The sequence below is a fragment of the Acanthaster planci genome, linkage group LG03, assembly GCF_054643075.1.
Source record: "Acanthaster planci isolate LZ-2023a linkage group LG03, COTS_SCS, whole genome shotgun sequence".
Classification (NCBI taxonomy): domain Eukaryota; kingdom Metazoa; phylum Echinodermata; class Asteroidea; order Valvatida; family Acanthasteridae; genus Acanthaster; species Acanthaster planci.
In genome coordinates this window covers 17,382,320-17,397,584 of record NC_141779.1, presented here as the reverse complement: position 1 = coordinate 17,397,584, position 15,265 = coordinate 17,382,320, and the positions used below count along the sequence as shown (strand labels likewise).

Sequence of the window (15,265 nt, the reverse complement as noted above, 5' to 3'; positions counted from 1 at the left end):
ACACATGGGTAAGATTTTTATGTTCGTCCTTTAGAGGCGAAGATGACCATTGACTTCAGCAATGTCATCACTTAGAAGTTGGGTGAGTACGGAGGTGGCTGGGTTAGGTCGATCTTCGCACACTGCCTCAGTACCGTGACAGTGGGGGCAGGGAATGTTTGGAATTGAAGGAGGGTGGAACTGATGCGCTCCTTCCTCATCTGACGTCTGTGTTCCTATACTCTGATGCGGTTTTTCTCAAACTCATCAACACCAGCTTTCACAAGGGTTCGCCAATCAGGACGGTCCTCTGCAGATACTTCCCAGGTGGCTTGGGAAATGATGCATGCTTTGAGAGAGGCCTTTAGAGTGTCTTTGAAGCGCAACTTTGGTCTGGCAAATGTGTGCTTGCCAGAAATCAGCTCCCCGTAGAGTAGTCTCTTGGGGACGGTAGGGGGCGCTATCCATGGCAAACGTTGCGTATTACTTGTGCATGTGACGTGCAGATGCTTGAGCAAAATAAAGCAAATCCGAAGACCACTCGGTTCGTTGACGGCAGGACATAAGACAAGTGAGTGACACTGAATGAAAGTGCTTGACTGCTTGGGAAATTATGAACAATTGTTTCTTTGTGAATTGGTTGTTTGGTCTCAGTGACATTACATAGGCCGGAAAAACTAACTGCTAAACTAGTGCTAGGCCTTTTGCTTATTGGCAGTACTGCTGCAAAGACGTGCTTGTGCCTAGGCCTGCGTTCTAGGCCGGCCAATTAAAGATTATGCAAAGGTACTACTTGCCTGCTGCATAATAAGCAAGCTCAATTGCCATGATCAACCTCATAGCCAGGTACAGGTCAAAGTGTCACCCTCTTCTCAAGGGATTTTCACCTTGTACCCATGTAACCAGTCATTCCAGGGGTCATTTTTAAGAGTGGTGGGGTATTCTGCACTCTGCCCAGCATGCATGTGCGCAAGGTAGGCTATGGCCTAGGCTACTTCTGGAAACTGAAAATTACCCCCTCTGTGAAATTTGGTTTCCACAAATAACAAGAAGTGTTCAACTTGCCCAAGTACCCAGTTTGCTCTCCACACCTCACATTGTTTGCATTTGGTAAAAGTTAGACTTCAAGTTTAACTTTGCACAATCAATCATGGGGTTAGCCCCACTAGTGTGGCACAGACTCTCACTCCCGATCCATCCTTAGGATAAATCGGGAGTGATCCATGCCACACTAGTGGGGCTATCATGGGGGTCACTGTATTTGTCCAAAAAGTTAGTTAGGCCTACTTATTCCTCGTTTGACATTCGACAGTCAGTGTTGAACAAGTAATTGTTTGATATTCAATGTTGAATGAGTAACCTTTTGACATTTGGGGACTGCTCAGGATGTGCATCCCTAGAAACAATGGAGTGCAAAAGGAACAAAAAACAAACTGCACCACCTACATTTGAGCACTTGTTTGAGTAAACCACGAAAAACCCATGCCTTGGTTGCAAGGAGTCATCGCAGATTGAGGAGAACAATGAGATCAGATTCAATGTAATCTCCGGGCGGGGCATGGGGTTTGGGTATTTTATTTCGATTGGAGAAAAGTGTGGTGTGATGCATTCACTTTTCTACTCTGGTTTGCAAGCAAAAACCTCCACCGACAAATTGGTTTATAGTCAAAGCTGTTTTGACCGTGAAAAACTTCGCTGCCCTGGTTGAAATGGAAGCAGTAGGGATGCTAAAGTGTGATGCTGAAGTGCTATAGAAACACTTTGAAAATAAGTTTAAACCTGGGGCGTGGGCTTGATGTATATTAATTATTATTTTGAGTGACTAGAATATTTCAATGAAAACAGCAGATGTACATATACCTATAACTGACCATTATTCCCTCAAATAATTGTGTATATGTATGTATGCATCATTGTGAAATGGCATGTACAATGTAAATAAGGCTGAATGTGAATGGATGTGCTTGGTGGCGCAGGTTTTTTTTCTGTGCCTTTTGCGCTCCATCATTTTTAGGGATGTGCATCCTGAATATCAAACGGTTACTTTTTTAACATTGAATATCAAACGGTTACTTGTTGAATGTTGAATAAGGAACTTATAACACATCGGTCTTTAACAGCCAATCTTTAAATTTCTAGCATTGACATTACCTCTGTTAAGTTATTTTATATACACGGAATTCAGTTAGGCCCTAAATTAGTTTTGTCATTAGAGGGCAATTTTTTGGTGGGGTACTTGGCGAGGTCTGACTACGTCTGTCAGATCCAATTTTCACCCAGACCCAGTTTCGTTTGTGTTGCCTCCTGTATCTGGAAGGGGGAACAACAAGTCCCATGGTTCTAGTGGTACAGGTGTGACCCCCTGCACAATGATGTAGGAATCATTCTCAATTTAAAATGTATCATGAAAAATATAAACTGGCTGGTGGGATACAGTATTCAGGCCCTCATCTTTGGTTTCTTTTGTGAAATATTGAATTATGTTCAATAACATTGAGCAAAATTGGCCTGTTGGCATGCTTTACTGCACTCAGGATCTCTGTCTGCTTGACTTGTGAAGGGTCCTTAGCATTTGCCCACATCTTCAAGCAATTTCTTTTAATGACAGTAAATCTTGTCCACATGTTGTAGTCTGAGTAAACTAGACAGTCCAACAATGTGGGGTCCCGCCACCAGTCATGTCCTGCTCATCACCTTGGCAGTTCTGTGTGAGCGAACTGGGCAGCACAGCTCTCTCGATGCCAGCAATTTGGACATTTTCTACGACCCCGCTGCTAAAGCCCCGCTGGGCTCCCACCGCGAGCCCACCGACTTTCTTGATGAGTTGTATGAGGTCCCTGGACCCGAGGAGTTCAACCGGCGCTATGTCAGCCAGTACCGCCCCGTGGTCTTTCGGCAAGCTGCGCGGCAGTCCAAAGCGTACCATCTGTGGACTGAAGAGTATCTCACCCAGAAGTATGGTAACTTGACTGTGAGACTAGAGGCAAGGTAAAGTTTGAAAAATAGATTATTGAGCTCATGAAGTTGATTTTTTGAGGGGATGGAACCTGTGAAAAATCCCTGAAGTCAGTGAACAGTGTTCATTGTGCAGAGATTGTGAGGGAGCTCATTTGAGGTTGTTCGTCAAGAAATGCCCTAAACCGTATAGATTGTATGCCTTAAGTGATAACAAGAACAGTGCTTTCATACATCACAGAATAGCAGGAACAATGAGCCATTAGTTTTCTGTACCATCCCAAACCACGTGGCCTCTTACTCCGGCCTCTTACTCCCTGGCCATTTCCAAACTGCCTGAGCACTCTGTGGGCTTTGTGCATTTGCCAGTGAATAAAGACTTGTGTAGTAAGTGTGAGACAGGTGCTGAGGGAATGAAATGAAAAAAAAAATACACAGGTATAAAAATTACTTGAATCCTCATCGTCAGAATGGATGTGTCTTTCTTTTCAGAAAGAGACCAGATGTAAGCATGTTTTCATTATCCCTTTCTAGCTCCAACCCTTCTGCTCCTTGAGGCTAGCCAAACAGTCTGAGAAATACCCATGCAGTTTACAGATTTGTCCATTTAATGATATGTCTCAGACACGAAGAGAACTCGCGAATACCGGCTGGTGTTGGGGGCCTTGGGCGGGACACCATCGCTCATTTCCTGCAGCACTACCAGTCATTGGACGGCTACATCATATCCACGGTCCCTTCCCCAATGGAGCCTGACATTGCCATCCCTCCCTGCTTGACCTGTGGCTCTTTCTCACGAAGCATTCAGGTTGGTTAGTTCCTTGGTCAGTGGAGAGTTCCTGGTCACTTACAACCTACAGTGGCATGTTTTCTCAGAAACTCATGAGGGCGCCCTCTGGTTGACCTTATAATCTGATACTAAAATCATGTGGCTTACGGGAAGGGCGAAATGTTTTTGAAATTGTAATTTTTTGCACGTTATCAAGTCATTGATTTTGCCCATCTTGTCTTATATGCACAAAACACAATATGCCCTGACCCATGTGTGTGATCAAAATGTAAGTTTTACATTAAGTGGCTATCTGCATTGACTTCTCTTGCAATGTAATTTTGCAAACCTACCACTGCTGAAGGTAAAACTGACTACAAATATTTGACACTTGGAAATTATGGCTGTTTACCAGTTCTGTGCATTGGATTCAATTTTGTCACGTTGGCAACAGTGACGGTAAGTTTTTCCCCAAAATAATTCAATGTGACATGGCTTTTGTGTGAGAGGAAATCTGCCTGACATTGGGCTAGCAGTAAATATTGAAGTGTCCGTCAAGAAGAAACAATTTTTTTCCTCTAAGAACAAAGTACCCATTGATTGTTTCTGGGGAGATTTTGTTGAGTTGCACCAGGGGCAACTGCCGTCAAAAGCAGGGATTGTGAGCATGAAGGAGTTGGAAAACTGCGGAGAATTTGGTCATTAAACACCAGTCTTTTTCCTGTAGGAAGTCCACTTGTTTCTGAGCTCTAAAGGTGGCAAGACCCTTCTTCACAGAGACCCGTACAGCTCAGTGCACTGTGTCTTCAATGGAACCAAGCAGTGGCTTGTCATTGATCCTAAGCAGGTCAGTGTAAAACTGTACCCCACTGACATTTTCTCTCACCAGTGCCTGGCTACTGACGTCTTTACATAGCGCATGTCATGTTTCACAACTTGCCTTGAAATTTCTTCCAGACTATGTTGTCAGAGGCTTTGTGGTTTACTGTTGAAATTCTGGGTTCTATGCTCAACCATAACTTAACCACTTCCTGCCTGGGCAGTTATCAATGTTAATGATGCTGGGCTGGGATATTTATCAGTTTTTTCTGTTTTCGAAATTCTTTAACAATTCCTATCTTCATTTACTGGACACTTACAAACACTTGAAGGACTGTCTGGTAGCCCCTCTAGCCTGACAGACAAAATCTATTAATGTAAAAACAGCCCAGATTGTGCGGTGTTATATAACTTTCGTTTGTTCACAAACCCGGCTCAGTGCACTGCTGACCTCTTTTCAATAGGGGCCAGATTAGCATGCAGCGGTGCTGTGTGGCTCATCGCTGCGGTGGTGGAGAGCTTTTGTCCCCGGTGGTCCTCCGCTCGCTCTAAATGCCCCAAACCGCAGTATACTGTTTCAAAACAAGTGTGGATTATCTCCACTTCTGAGAGTGAAAAAATAGTGGTAGTTCCTAGCAGCCTGGTCTTTTGTTACAAGGCCCTGTTCCCTTTGTCCGAGTTCGGAGACCCCGGCCACGCACTTAAAGCATACGTGTCTGGATCCGGAATCCCCGGCAGGGAGTGGTTACTGGACTTTCAGCATATTACTTTGTCTATGTTGGAACGAGGAACTCTTCAGATGACAATTTTTGAGCAAATACATTCAGCGTCATTAAGAAAATGCCAATCACCCAGCCAGCAACAGTCCCACCTTTTTTGGAATTCCAGAATATAACCAAAGGACAAGGGACCAGTCTATCTCCACTCATTAAGCTTCACATCAACTTATTAATTCTTGCACAGGAGCACAAAAAAGTCTGAACTGATTGAACTTTATATGTTTGCACACTGTTCTTTTTATATAGAAAGCCTCTCTGTACATATCAGAAGAATCAACCTATGAGTTTGGTGGATATTCAACCATCGATGTAGATAACGCAGACTTGACCAGGTACCCCAAGTTAAGAAATGTGGAGTACGCTCGGGTCATACTGAACAAAGGAGATTGCATCTATATGCCGAGTGGTAGGATGACTCTAATATCCATTAAATATTTAAAAAAAACCATATTGCTGCTTGAATCAGTAACGTGAATACCCCCCGTTGTATACAAAGTTGAACTTTGAATGCTGTAATGTGAGATTTTGCCGCATAGTCCTTTTTAGGATTTCTTAAACTTAATTTATGACATTAAAGTTTTGTATTGAGTAAAATTTTGATTTGATTGCTGCAAAGTGCCAAATTTGATACGAGCTTCCATGTATGATGTTTTCAAAGTCTATTCCATGTTACAGTTGATTTTTTAAAATAAAATTAAGTCTTGCTTCATCCGCTAAAATTTTTGCCAGCTATCTTGCTGAAATCCGCAATCATTGATATCTTGTAGTAACCCAATGGAATATTCTTTGTACAAATTGGAAAATAAATCCCCACATAGAGTAATAGCACTTTATTTTTACAGCCTGAATTAATCAAAATCGAGTGGAGCACAATTTTGGATTTTATTGGATGAGGTTTAATCTACATAAAATATGATCTAATTTTGAAATTAGAAAAAATATATCTATATATATATATAGGCCTCAGAGAAACCAGTTCCCTGAGAGTAGCCATCACTTTTTTCCACTAAGATGGCCATCACATGTCTGCAAACCACACTGTTAAACAACCTCCACTATTTGCCGTGTTCCTTTGGCAGGTTACATGCACCAGGTGCGCTCCAACGGTTACCTCAATGCAGCGGTCTCCATATGGTTCTCTCATTACTATGAGTTTGACAATAAGGGTTGCCTTGACAACCATGGCCCAGCCGACTTCCGGCCAATGAATGAGGTGGATGTGTTGTGGAGGTACAGTGGTCATGGCAACCTATCGCAGGGCATGATGGACATTCACGTGCTGAGGTAATTCAGAATTCCCCAGTTGTTCAGATATTTAAAAAAAAAAATAGTTTAGCCAATACGAGTCTTTTAAATTGCAGCAGGTGTTAGCGCAAGTTATGGGTAATGGAGAGGAGAATTTCATTACTTTAAGAATTAATTGGTTAGTGACCAAATGTCAAGTGATTTTTTATGTATGGTTAAAAAATCAGAAAAAGATCCTTTTAATATATGATATATTCATATCTCACTGGAAATAAAAGTATTTTCTCTATTTCACAGGAAATTTTTGTTTCAATGGAGTCGTAAGGAATGTAAGACAAGCCAAAAAATGTTGTAGATCATTTGACGTAAAGCATGATTTCTGCCCTGCTGTTTTGAGCAGGTAATTGAAAATGCAGTTCAATGTGTACAGTAACCCCAACATTGCTGAACTGCCAAATTTCATGCACATTAATAGTTTTTGTTGCGACTGATGTTTGCAGTGTATATTGTACTTGAATTTTGTCTGGGGAAAAATGCCCCCACGTACAAAAGTAAGACAGCATGCTTGTGGTGTAAGTACATGTGCAGTGTTATCTTTCATTGAATTCAGGCATAGAAACTAGTCTTCAACTTCATATCTGTGTGGATAGAGTGTCTTTTAGTTTCCCTGCGTGTTTGTCCGTTTTCTAGAACTGTCTTGCAGACTGTGGCAGACAAAGATGGCAAAATATGGATTGACAGTTTTGTGACCAATTTCATTTATGTGAGTTTTCTGTTTTTTTTCTGGGTGGGGTGATGTATTGTTTGTGCACATTGGCAGTAAAATTAACCCTAACAGTCCCAAATCCTCCAATTTCAATACGATTTTACATAAACCCTAGGGGGTTAGGGTTAAACTACACAGATTATAGACTGGACCTCACTCAGAGAATCAATGGGAACTGGCCACACTATATTAGGTCTCAAGATTTCATCAGTCTTCTTGTTCAGTGACCATGTGCTGATGTGGATTCTGATTATCTGAGCATACGTGTTTGCACTAATCTAGTCATGCATTATTTCCTTAACCCTAACCGTCCCCAACCACACAGAATTGAACACCAGTAAAGTGTGTGAATTTGTGGCACTGGGTACTGTACCCCTAAACTGCTTGTGCTTTAACATGGGTTCAGGCATACCCAAAATAAACAGAGTCCAACAGTTTTTGTGCACAGTTTACCATATGGAGTTGGAATTTGTGTGAATCGGTATGGTTCCTAGTAAATCACTCTGGGGAGTTAGGTTTAATAGAACCTGTTGACTTTAATAAGGTTTAAAAGGTTAAAATTTGCTTGAATACATACTGGCTGGTCACTGATATTTGTCCAAATTTAAAAGGAGTGTTTCCATTTCCAAGTGATTATAAGTCAATACCCTCCCAGTTCCTGAAAACCTATCAAGTTTTAAAAGATTTTATGGGACTGTGTGCACCAGTAGAAAGTTTGATATGGAAAGAATGGGCTACATGTACATGTATGTGGACTCCTACACTGAGGTGGAATTTCTAGGATTTAGCACAGTTCATAGTGCCAGTGCCAAAGGAGTTAAGATGGATAAAGACTTCGATGGATTTTCATGGTTTCAGTGGGATGAGATTATCAGTAACAGTGAGCTGAAACAACTATCAGCGTGACCTGCAGTGTCTGAACGGATGGAATTTCAAAATCTTTGTCCTTCTGGAAGTTATTTGTGGGGCTCAATGTCTTTGGTATAGAAAGTTTATTTACTTTTAAAAATACTGGGTTTTTCATGTTTTCAGGGCGAAAAGAATGACCCAGGGTATTACAAGATGAGACAAGATTCGGTAAGATTTTGGAGACTTCTGATTCAGTCATCAATTTTACAAACAGGAGATGCGTAAAAGAGATGTATATGTAAATTGAAAGTAAGGGACAGAAAGAAAGCTACAGATCATTGTATCTGTGTTTATGCCTAAAGTTCTACTTGAGCACATCGATTTGTTGGTTGCAGGACACTGCCGCCTGCAGAACAGGCTACCTAGCCAAAAGGTCCAGTAACAGGCTACCTAGCCAAAAGGTCCAGTAACAGGCTACCTAGCCAAAAGGTCCAGTAACAGGCTACCTAGCCAAAAGGTCCAGTAACAGGCTACCTAGCCAAAAGGTCCAGTAACAGGCTACCTAGCCAAAAGGTCCAGTAACAGGCTACCTAGACAAAAGGTCCAGTAACAGGCTACCTAGCCAAAAGGTCCAGTAACAGGCTACCTAGCCAAAAGGTCCAGTAACAGGCTACCTAGCCAAAAGGTCCAGTAACAGGCTACTTAGCCAAAAGGTCCAGTAACTGGCTACTCAGCCAAAAGGTCCAGTAACAGGCTACCTAGCCAAAAGGTCCAGTAACAGGCTACCTAGCCAAAAGGTCCAGTAACAGGCTACCTAGCCAAAAGGTCCAGTAACAGGCTACCTAGCCAAAAGGTCCAGTGGAGTTTACCAGTTGAGATGTGCTCACAGTGAGCCAAGTCAATATTCCAGCAGGGTGTACAAGTATTCAAAATGAAAAGTGTCAGGTGTGTGCTTAAGGTTGACCCTGTCGGTAAAGTTGTACACCAACTCCCACAAACTGAACATGTTTGAGCTGGTGTGACATCAGGTGCTTTGTTCTAGGGTGACTTTTTCATGCTTATATACCAAACTGGCCCATTAATATCTATTTAACTTGTACGTAGAGTAAGTTAAGAAATATTTTTGTCAAATAAAACCATGCTGTTGAGTCGTGGGCCCAATTTGAGGGCACCTCAGCAGAAAAAAAACCATTGTTTGCCAAATTAATAAGCTATTAAAAAAATTGGTTGATGAGGACCAGTTTTCTCATCCAGTGTGCTCCGGAAAAGTGTGTTTTCATTATAGAACTGAGTTATGCACAACAAACAAATGAATGATTTCCCCAGGACCATGGTGACCACTTGGTCATGGTCTTCCACTGTAAATGTAAGCTATGACAAGTTACAAAATGAGCATAATGTTACAAAGGAATGAATCAGTTTGATATACCAACTACACATGCCCAAAATGAAGTGTGTCCTTGAGGTCGTTACGGAGCAACAGTGCATGCATGTGCATGCGAGGATTGTCCAAGCACATTTGCCATGTTCGCAAGTGACAATTTCTTTTTTGAAATACCGAAAGAGGTCTGCTATTCATAGCCAAGCCGAAAAAGCTGCTGGGGCGAGTTTTTGACTTGAAAATTCTTCAACCTTACAATTGTGCTTTGATTCAACCAAGCATGGTGCTTTAATATGGTAACCGTGGAAATGAAAACAAAACTCTTAAATGAGTGCACAAGCCCTCCGTGGAACAAACAAGGAAAATTATGTGCGTTTATATGTCCTCCGGTGTCAAGTGGTTAACTTTGCAGGGTTACAAGATTTCTTAAACCATTTGCCCCAAGGAATCCTACTTTATTTTCCAAGGAATCCTTCTTTCATTGGTTCCAGTTCCGTTCAGCAATAGATCCTTCCAACAGGGGCTACATCACAGTGGAGGAGCTGAACAGCTTCTCCATCTCACAGCTCAAGGACCTGGTGTTGTCACTGAAAGTTCTGGACCCATCTGATACGGACCGGTTTGAGTACGCTCACATCCAGGCCTATGACGTCAGGTAAGTGACAAGAGCAACAAAGGGGTGCATGCTCAAATACTCCCTCGTTAGGGGACAACAGAAAGGCTGGACCAACTGCCTGGTTCAAACCTCTTTTATTATTTAGAACTTGAATGACAATGGAGGGACCTAGAGCTGGTCTTGTAATAGGCCTTTGCCAAATATGTAAATATTTGATCGATTATCAAGTGTCGATACAATGATAAAAGAAGAAAAGTACTTCGTTTTTTTCTAATCAAATCGCCTCCTTTATGCCTAATCTGATAAAGAAACTTACAGCTCTGCATCCATTTACCCTAAGTTATCGTAATGATTAAAATTTCTAAGTTTCTGCATCTATAAAAAATGCTTCTAGATGCTTGGCTGACCAAAAATTTGCTGTACGACCGAATATTATTGGAATAATCATTTATTTTATCTGGCTCAGCTCTAGTGTTATTGAGACCGTCACAAGACCAGTCAAAAGCCTACTTAGAAGACCAGTCTCAAGTAATAGGATGAACAGTAAAAAAGGAATACTTTTGTTGCAGTTGTTTTCAATAGTTTCTTTCTTGTTTCCCATTTTTCATCTGTTGGTTGAATTTCAGGATTTTGTACGAGGACCTGTTAAGTGAGAGCCCAGATGAAACCTTCAAAAGAAGTGAGTTTGTTGAGGCCTACGTTGAAGATCTTGGAGGCACCAGCGTAGTTGCAAATGAGGCAAGCTGTTCCAACAGATTCATTATAAAGAAATAACCTGCTTTACTTCACAGATTCAAATTTCATCGCTTTAAAGTTTCATTTCAAGACAAATTGTAGTTTTTATTTTACTCTACCATTTTCATTATTCCAGTTTAGCATTCTTTCTGTTGCTTTGTCAACATTTGTTGAATTCCCCGTTTAAATATTAGAATGTCTGTGCGCAAAGTAAAATAATTGCTGCCTTTTTGATGACGCAATCTCTCTCTTGATGGTTAGAGGACGTGGTCAAGGTAAAACACACAACTGCCAACAAATATGACTTAGAAGAGGGGGCCAGGGAGGTGTAGAATATTTCACGTTCATTCCATAGCAGCAAGTAGACATTACAAACTATGATTAAAGATGAATCCGCATCATAGCAAGGCCCTTGGGACTTGCACAGTAAACCAAAACATGTTTAATTGAGATCTAGAATAACCAGACATCCAGACAATAATACAGACATTTACTGATATCAATATTTTAAAGAAATTAACAAATTTACACATTACCAGACTGAGCACAGTTCTGTTATGGATTAATTTGACAAGTGGAGAAAATAGATACGATTTTGATGATTGTATGCAATAACTGTGATCCTCGTCATTTTGGCATTTCAGATTTTAGATCACTTTGGGAAAGATGCTGACACAATCACTGCTGAAATGGTGGACAAAATGGCCGATGCCTCCCTCTCCCAATTTCAGGAGGTCCCGGAATTCGACCCATTTTTGGAACACCTGTGGTACAAGCACTTGGTCAAGGAAGGCATCATCCAGAAATTCAAGGTTGTGCATGACGAACTGTGAGTCAACGTTCTCTGTTTGTGAAGAAGGCCTAATGACAGTGTGTCCAGTGAGAACTGTGTTAGACATTCCTACAAATTAAACTTTCCAAACCCTGTCTCATCCATACATCCATCCACCTGTCCAAAGAACAAGGGAGGGGTGGGGCTTAAAGATGATTGTTGTTTCCTGTGAAGAAGATTTGTGTCTGAGCATGACTTTCCTAGTAGGTGTGTCAGCTTGTACCCCATATGACCACCTATCTAGCAGTGTAGTTGACATGCCAATTTTTTTTTTCATTTTAATTTTCTTCACATTTATGTGGATGTAATCCACTTTGTGAAACCAACTGACGGCAGAATTGAAGTTGAATTTTTTCATGAGTCAATTACAAGTTCATTATGCCAACTCTCGAGTTTTGTGCCATGAAATGGGATGATTAGAAATCAGAGGAATGCCTTCATCACAATGAATTGCATAGCTTGTGACTCAAAGTGAGGCTGTATGACCTGTGATGGACCTGTGTTGGACCTGTGATGGACCTGTGATGGACCTTTGATGGACCTGTGATGGACCTGTGATGGACCTGTGTTGGACCTGTGATGGACCTGTGATGGACCTGTGTTGGACCTGTGATGGACCTTTGATGGACCTGTGATGGACCTGTGATGGACCTGTGATGGACCTGTGATGGACCTGTGATGGACCTGTGATGGACCTTTGATGAACCTGTGACGGACCTGTGATGGACCTGTTAGGGTTTGACTACAAATGCATTGCTGTTTGATAGCTTGGTGTTCATTTTAGATGGAGTCATAGTGTGCAGTAAACTCTGACTAAGTCGGCATCGTGTAACTCGTCATATCATGTAAGTTGGCCATTTGACAACAGTCCTGATTATCTGTAATGCATTTCCATTGAAAATGTCATTTCTAATTTGGCATTTATAAGTCATCATTTCGTATAAGTGGGCATGTTTTTCTCGGTCCCTTTTCCACAAAACCGAAAAATTCCTTTGTGTAAGTCGGCATTAAAAAAAATTGTGCTTCAGTATCAGTTTCCTTCGCCGTGGTTGCCAAGAAGTGTCCAGTGACAAGTCCCACACTGCTTGACTGATGTCTGTTTCTTAGCAGCACAGGCCGTGGTTGATAATCAGCCAGCATGAGTACATCAGTACCAGTAACCCCCTCAAGTGCTACACGCATGCGTTCTGTCCATTTTTGGGGTCGCCTTATTGAACTACCCTGCTCAAAGATTCCCTGACAACCCTTGATTATGATTCGTCGGGTAGTCAGAATCATCTGGTCTGGTATCCAGACTATATTGAACGAACTTAACCAATGTGTGTGTGTGGATGAGTGCATGTTTTCTGTACTGTAACTGTATCACATTTACATACGTACTGCACTGTCAAGTTGTGATGTGATAATTATATGCAAGTAGCTTTCCGTCCTTGCTTCGTCCTTAGGGGCACTTGATCAATTATCGAATTTGCAGCCCGCGAGGGTAATAATCGAGAATGAATTTGCTGGGATCGACCTTGGCGGTAGAAATAAAGCAGGGTAAATCAAAGCCATTGAATTAGTGCAAGGAATCATAATGTACACAGGCAATACATGTGTACGTGTAAGTCGGCACAATGACGACTTACAGCACAAGTGGGCATTCGCTTAAGTCGTCATAATCTCTTGAGTCCTGAGAGTGCCGACTGAGCCAGAGTTTACTGTAACTTTTTTGTGGGTCATAACAATTTAAAAGAGTTTGAGAAATAATTTTTACTCAGAAACTTACCATGAAAATAGCTCTACCCATGAGTTGTATGAGAAGCGCTTCTTTTTTGATTAAATAATTTTGCAGATACAACTTTTAAAAGTTTTTCAGTTCATGGTGAACCACACCCATGCTGATTTCTAACACCTGAAGCTACTGTTGCTGTGGTGTAATTCCAGGCACAAACTTTTATACCAATTGGGAACTTTCCGTACAAGTAAGGAGCCTCATATCCAGGTCACTGTACCAGTTGTGATATTAGCTGCTCATCAACTGGCTGCCACAGTTGACCTCAAGGAAGAAGCCCTAACATAACTACTAATTGTAGTGAAACCCACATTTTCTAACATGGCTTTGGTACTGATGTTTTCTCTTCAGAGGAAGAACTGGATTTTTGATTAGATTGGAAACTTGAATGTGAAACTGGAAAATTCTTGCTAGCATAAACATTATTTTTTTAAGTAGAAAGGTGACATGGAAGCTGTGCATTTTCAGAGTTTATTTTCATTTCATAGGCAACCCTGAAAATGTGACTTCCCCACATTTTTTCAAACATGCATAGTTATAGAGCTTTTATAAATGTACTTTGGGTTTTAAATTTAGGAGACTGTATAGTTTTGTAGTGAACTAAATATTTTATAAAGTGTTTCATTTAAGTTGATAAAAGCTCACACATGTTTATTTTTTATAAGCAGTACATAGTTTTGATGATGCATATAGATATATTTTTGTTTACATCTTTTGTACAAATGGTGATCAAAAAAATGTGTATGAAGTGAATAAAAATGGGATGTTTGAATGAAAATCTCTACTCGGTTGTATCTGTGTAGGCTAGAGGTTTACTTGAACTTTTAGAACACATAATTTGATTTTTCTAATAAAAAAAAATCACCTTTTTGATTTAAGTTAGGCTTTAGAAGAAATCTGAGACTAAATTTTCCTGCTGCATGTATTTTTTTTTATTCCTCATAGTACCTTTCCATCGCCTAACCCAATAAGATTGTACATGTACATGGTTTAGGCTATACCTACATGAGAGGTAGGGCTAGTGACAATGCATCATTGTTTGATGTTAGAATTATTATAACATTACCTGACTAGGAATTAAAACCGAGAAGATCCTGAACCGAAGTCAATCCCCTTATCATCAGGGGAGCTTACACAGATTTCCCCCTTCCAAACCAGAGGATGGTACAGATCAGTACATGGTTGATTGTACACTTTGCTTATCAAACTGTTTGTATAGTTATTACTGGTATCAAAAGTTGACGCCCCAGTAAGACAAGCTGGTCAGCCTTGTGTTTGATGGGCTGGGTTGATGAGGGAGTAGTTTTGGAATGGTTCCAGAAAAAAAAGGCTCATTGTTGGAAATTTGAAACTATAAAAACTGAGACAGAATTAATTTCTGCCTGGACTTTTTATGTAACGTTATTGTTTTTCTGGTAATATGTCTGATTGTTTAAACAATTTTCCAATTTGATGGAGTGAATTATATTATATAATTTTAGAAGCTGTTCTCTTAGTTTTTAGTTAATTGATTAACCAGACAATCACAATTAGAAAAATGACTCTGATTTTTCCTTAGCTTATGTACAGGTTATGTAATTTCTTGAACGCATTTCTCACAAATTGTCCTATGTGTTGGCCTTAAATTTAAGAAGGCGTGGGATAGGTACACAAATAAAGAGGGATGCCATCTGAACATACGCATACTCTTGCTGCATTACCTGGTGCTAGGCAGCCTTGGTCAGATGTTAAGCTAATCTTGAATCCTTGCCAAGTGTGGAATTTCA

General features: G+C 40.8%; 1 protein-coding gene across 2 annotated transcripts; it reads left to right on the top strand.

The window, feature by feature from the left end:
- The first annotated feature begins 457 nt into the window (after positions 1-457).
- LOC110973080 (bifunctional peptidase and arginyl-hydroxylase JMJD5-like) lies at positions 458-15,174 on the top strand. 2 transcript variants are annotated; one of them, XM_022223559.2, is made up of 11 exons: positions 458-550; positions 2,611-2,967; positions 3,559-3,742; positions 4,431-4,550; positions 5,548-5,707; positions 6,381-6,585; positions 7,237-7,309; positions 8,345-8,389; positions 10,034-10,197; positions 10,785-10,896; positions 11,538-15,174. In XM_022223559.2, exons 2-11 carry the CDS (start codon positions 2,636-2,638, stop codon positions 11,724-11,726), a joined length of 1,584 nt encoding a protein of 527 aa, XP_022079251.1. In that variant the 5' UTR covers positions 458-550; positions 2,611-2,635; the 3' UTR covers positions 11,727-15,174. The 2 variants fall into 2 exon arrangements, with proteins under 2 accessions (XP_022079251.1, XP_022079250.1); XM_022223558.2 differs by lacking the exon at positions 458-550 and adding an exon at positions 567-953.
- The last annotated feature ends 91 nt before the right edge of the window (positions 15,175-15,265 follow it).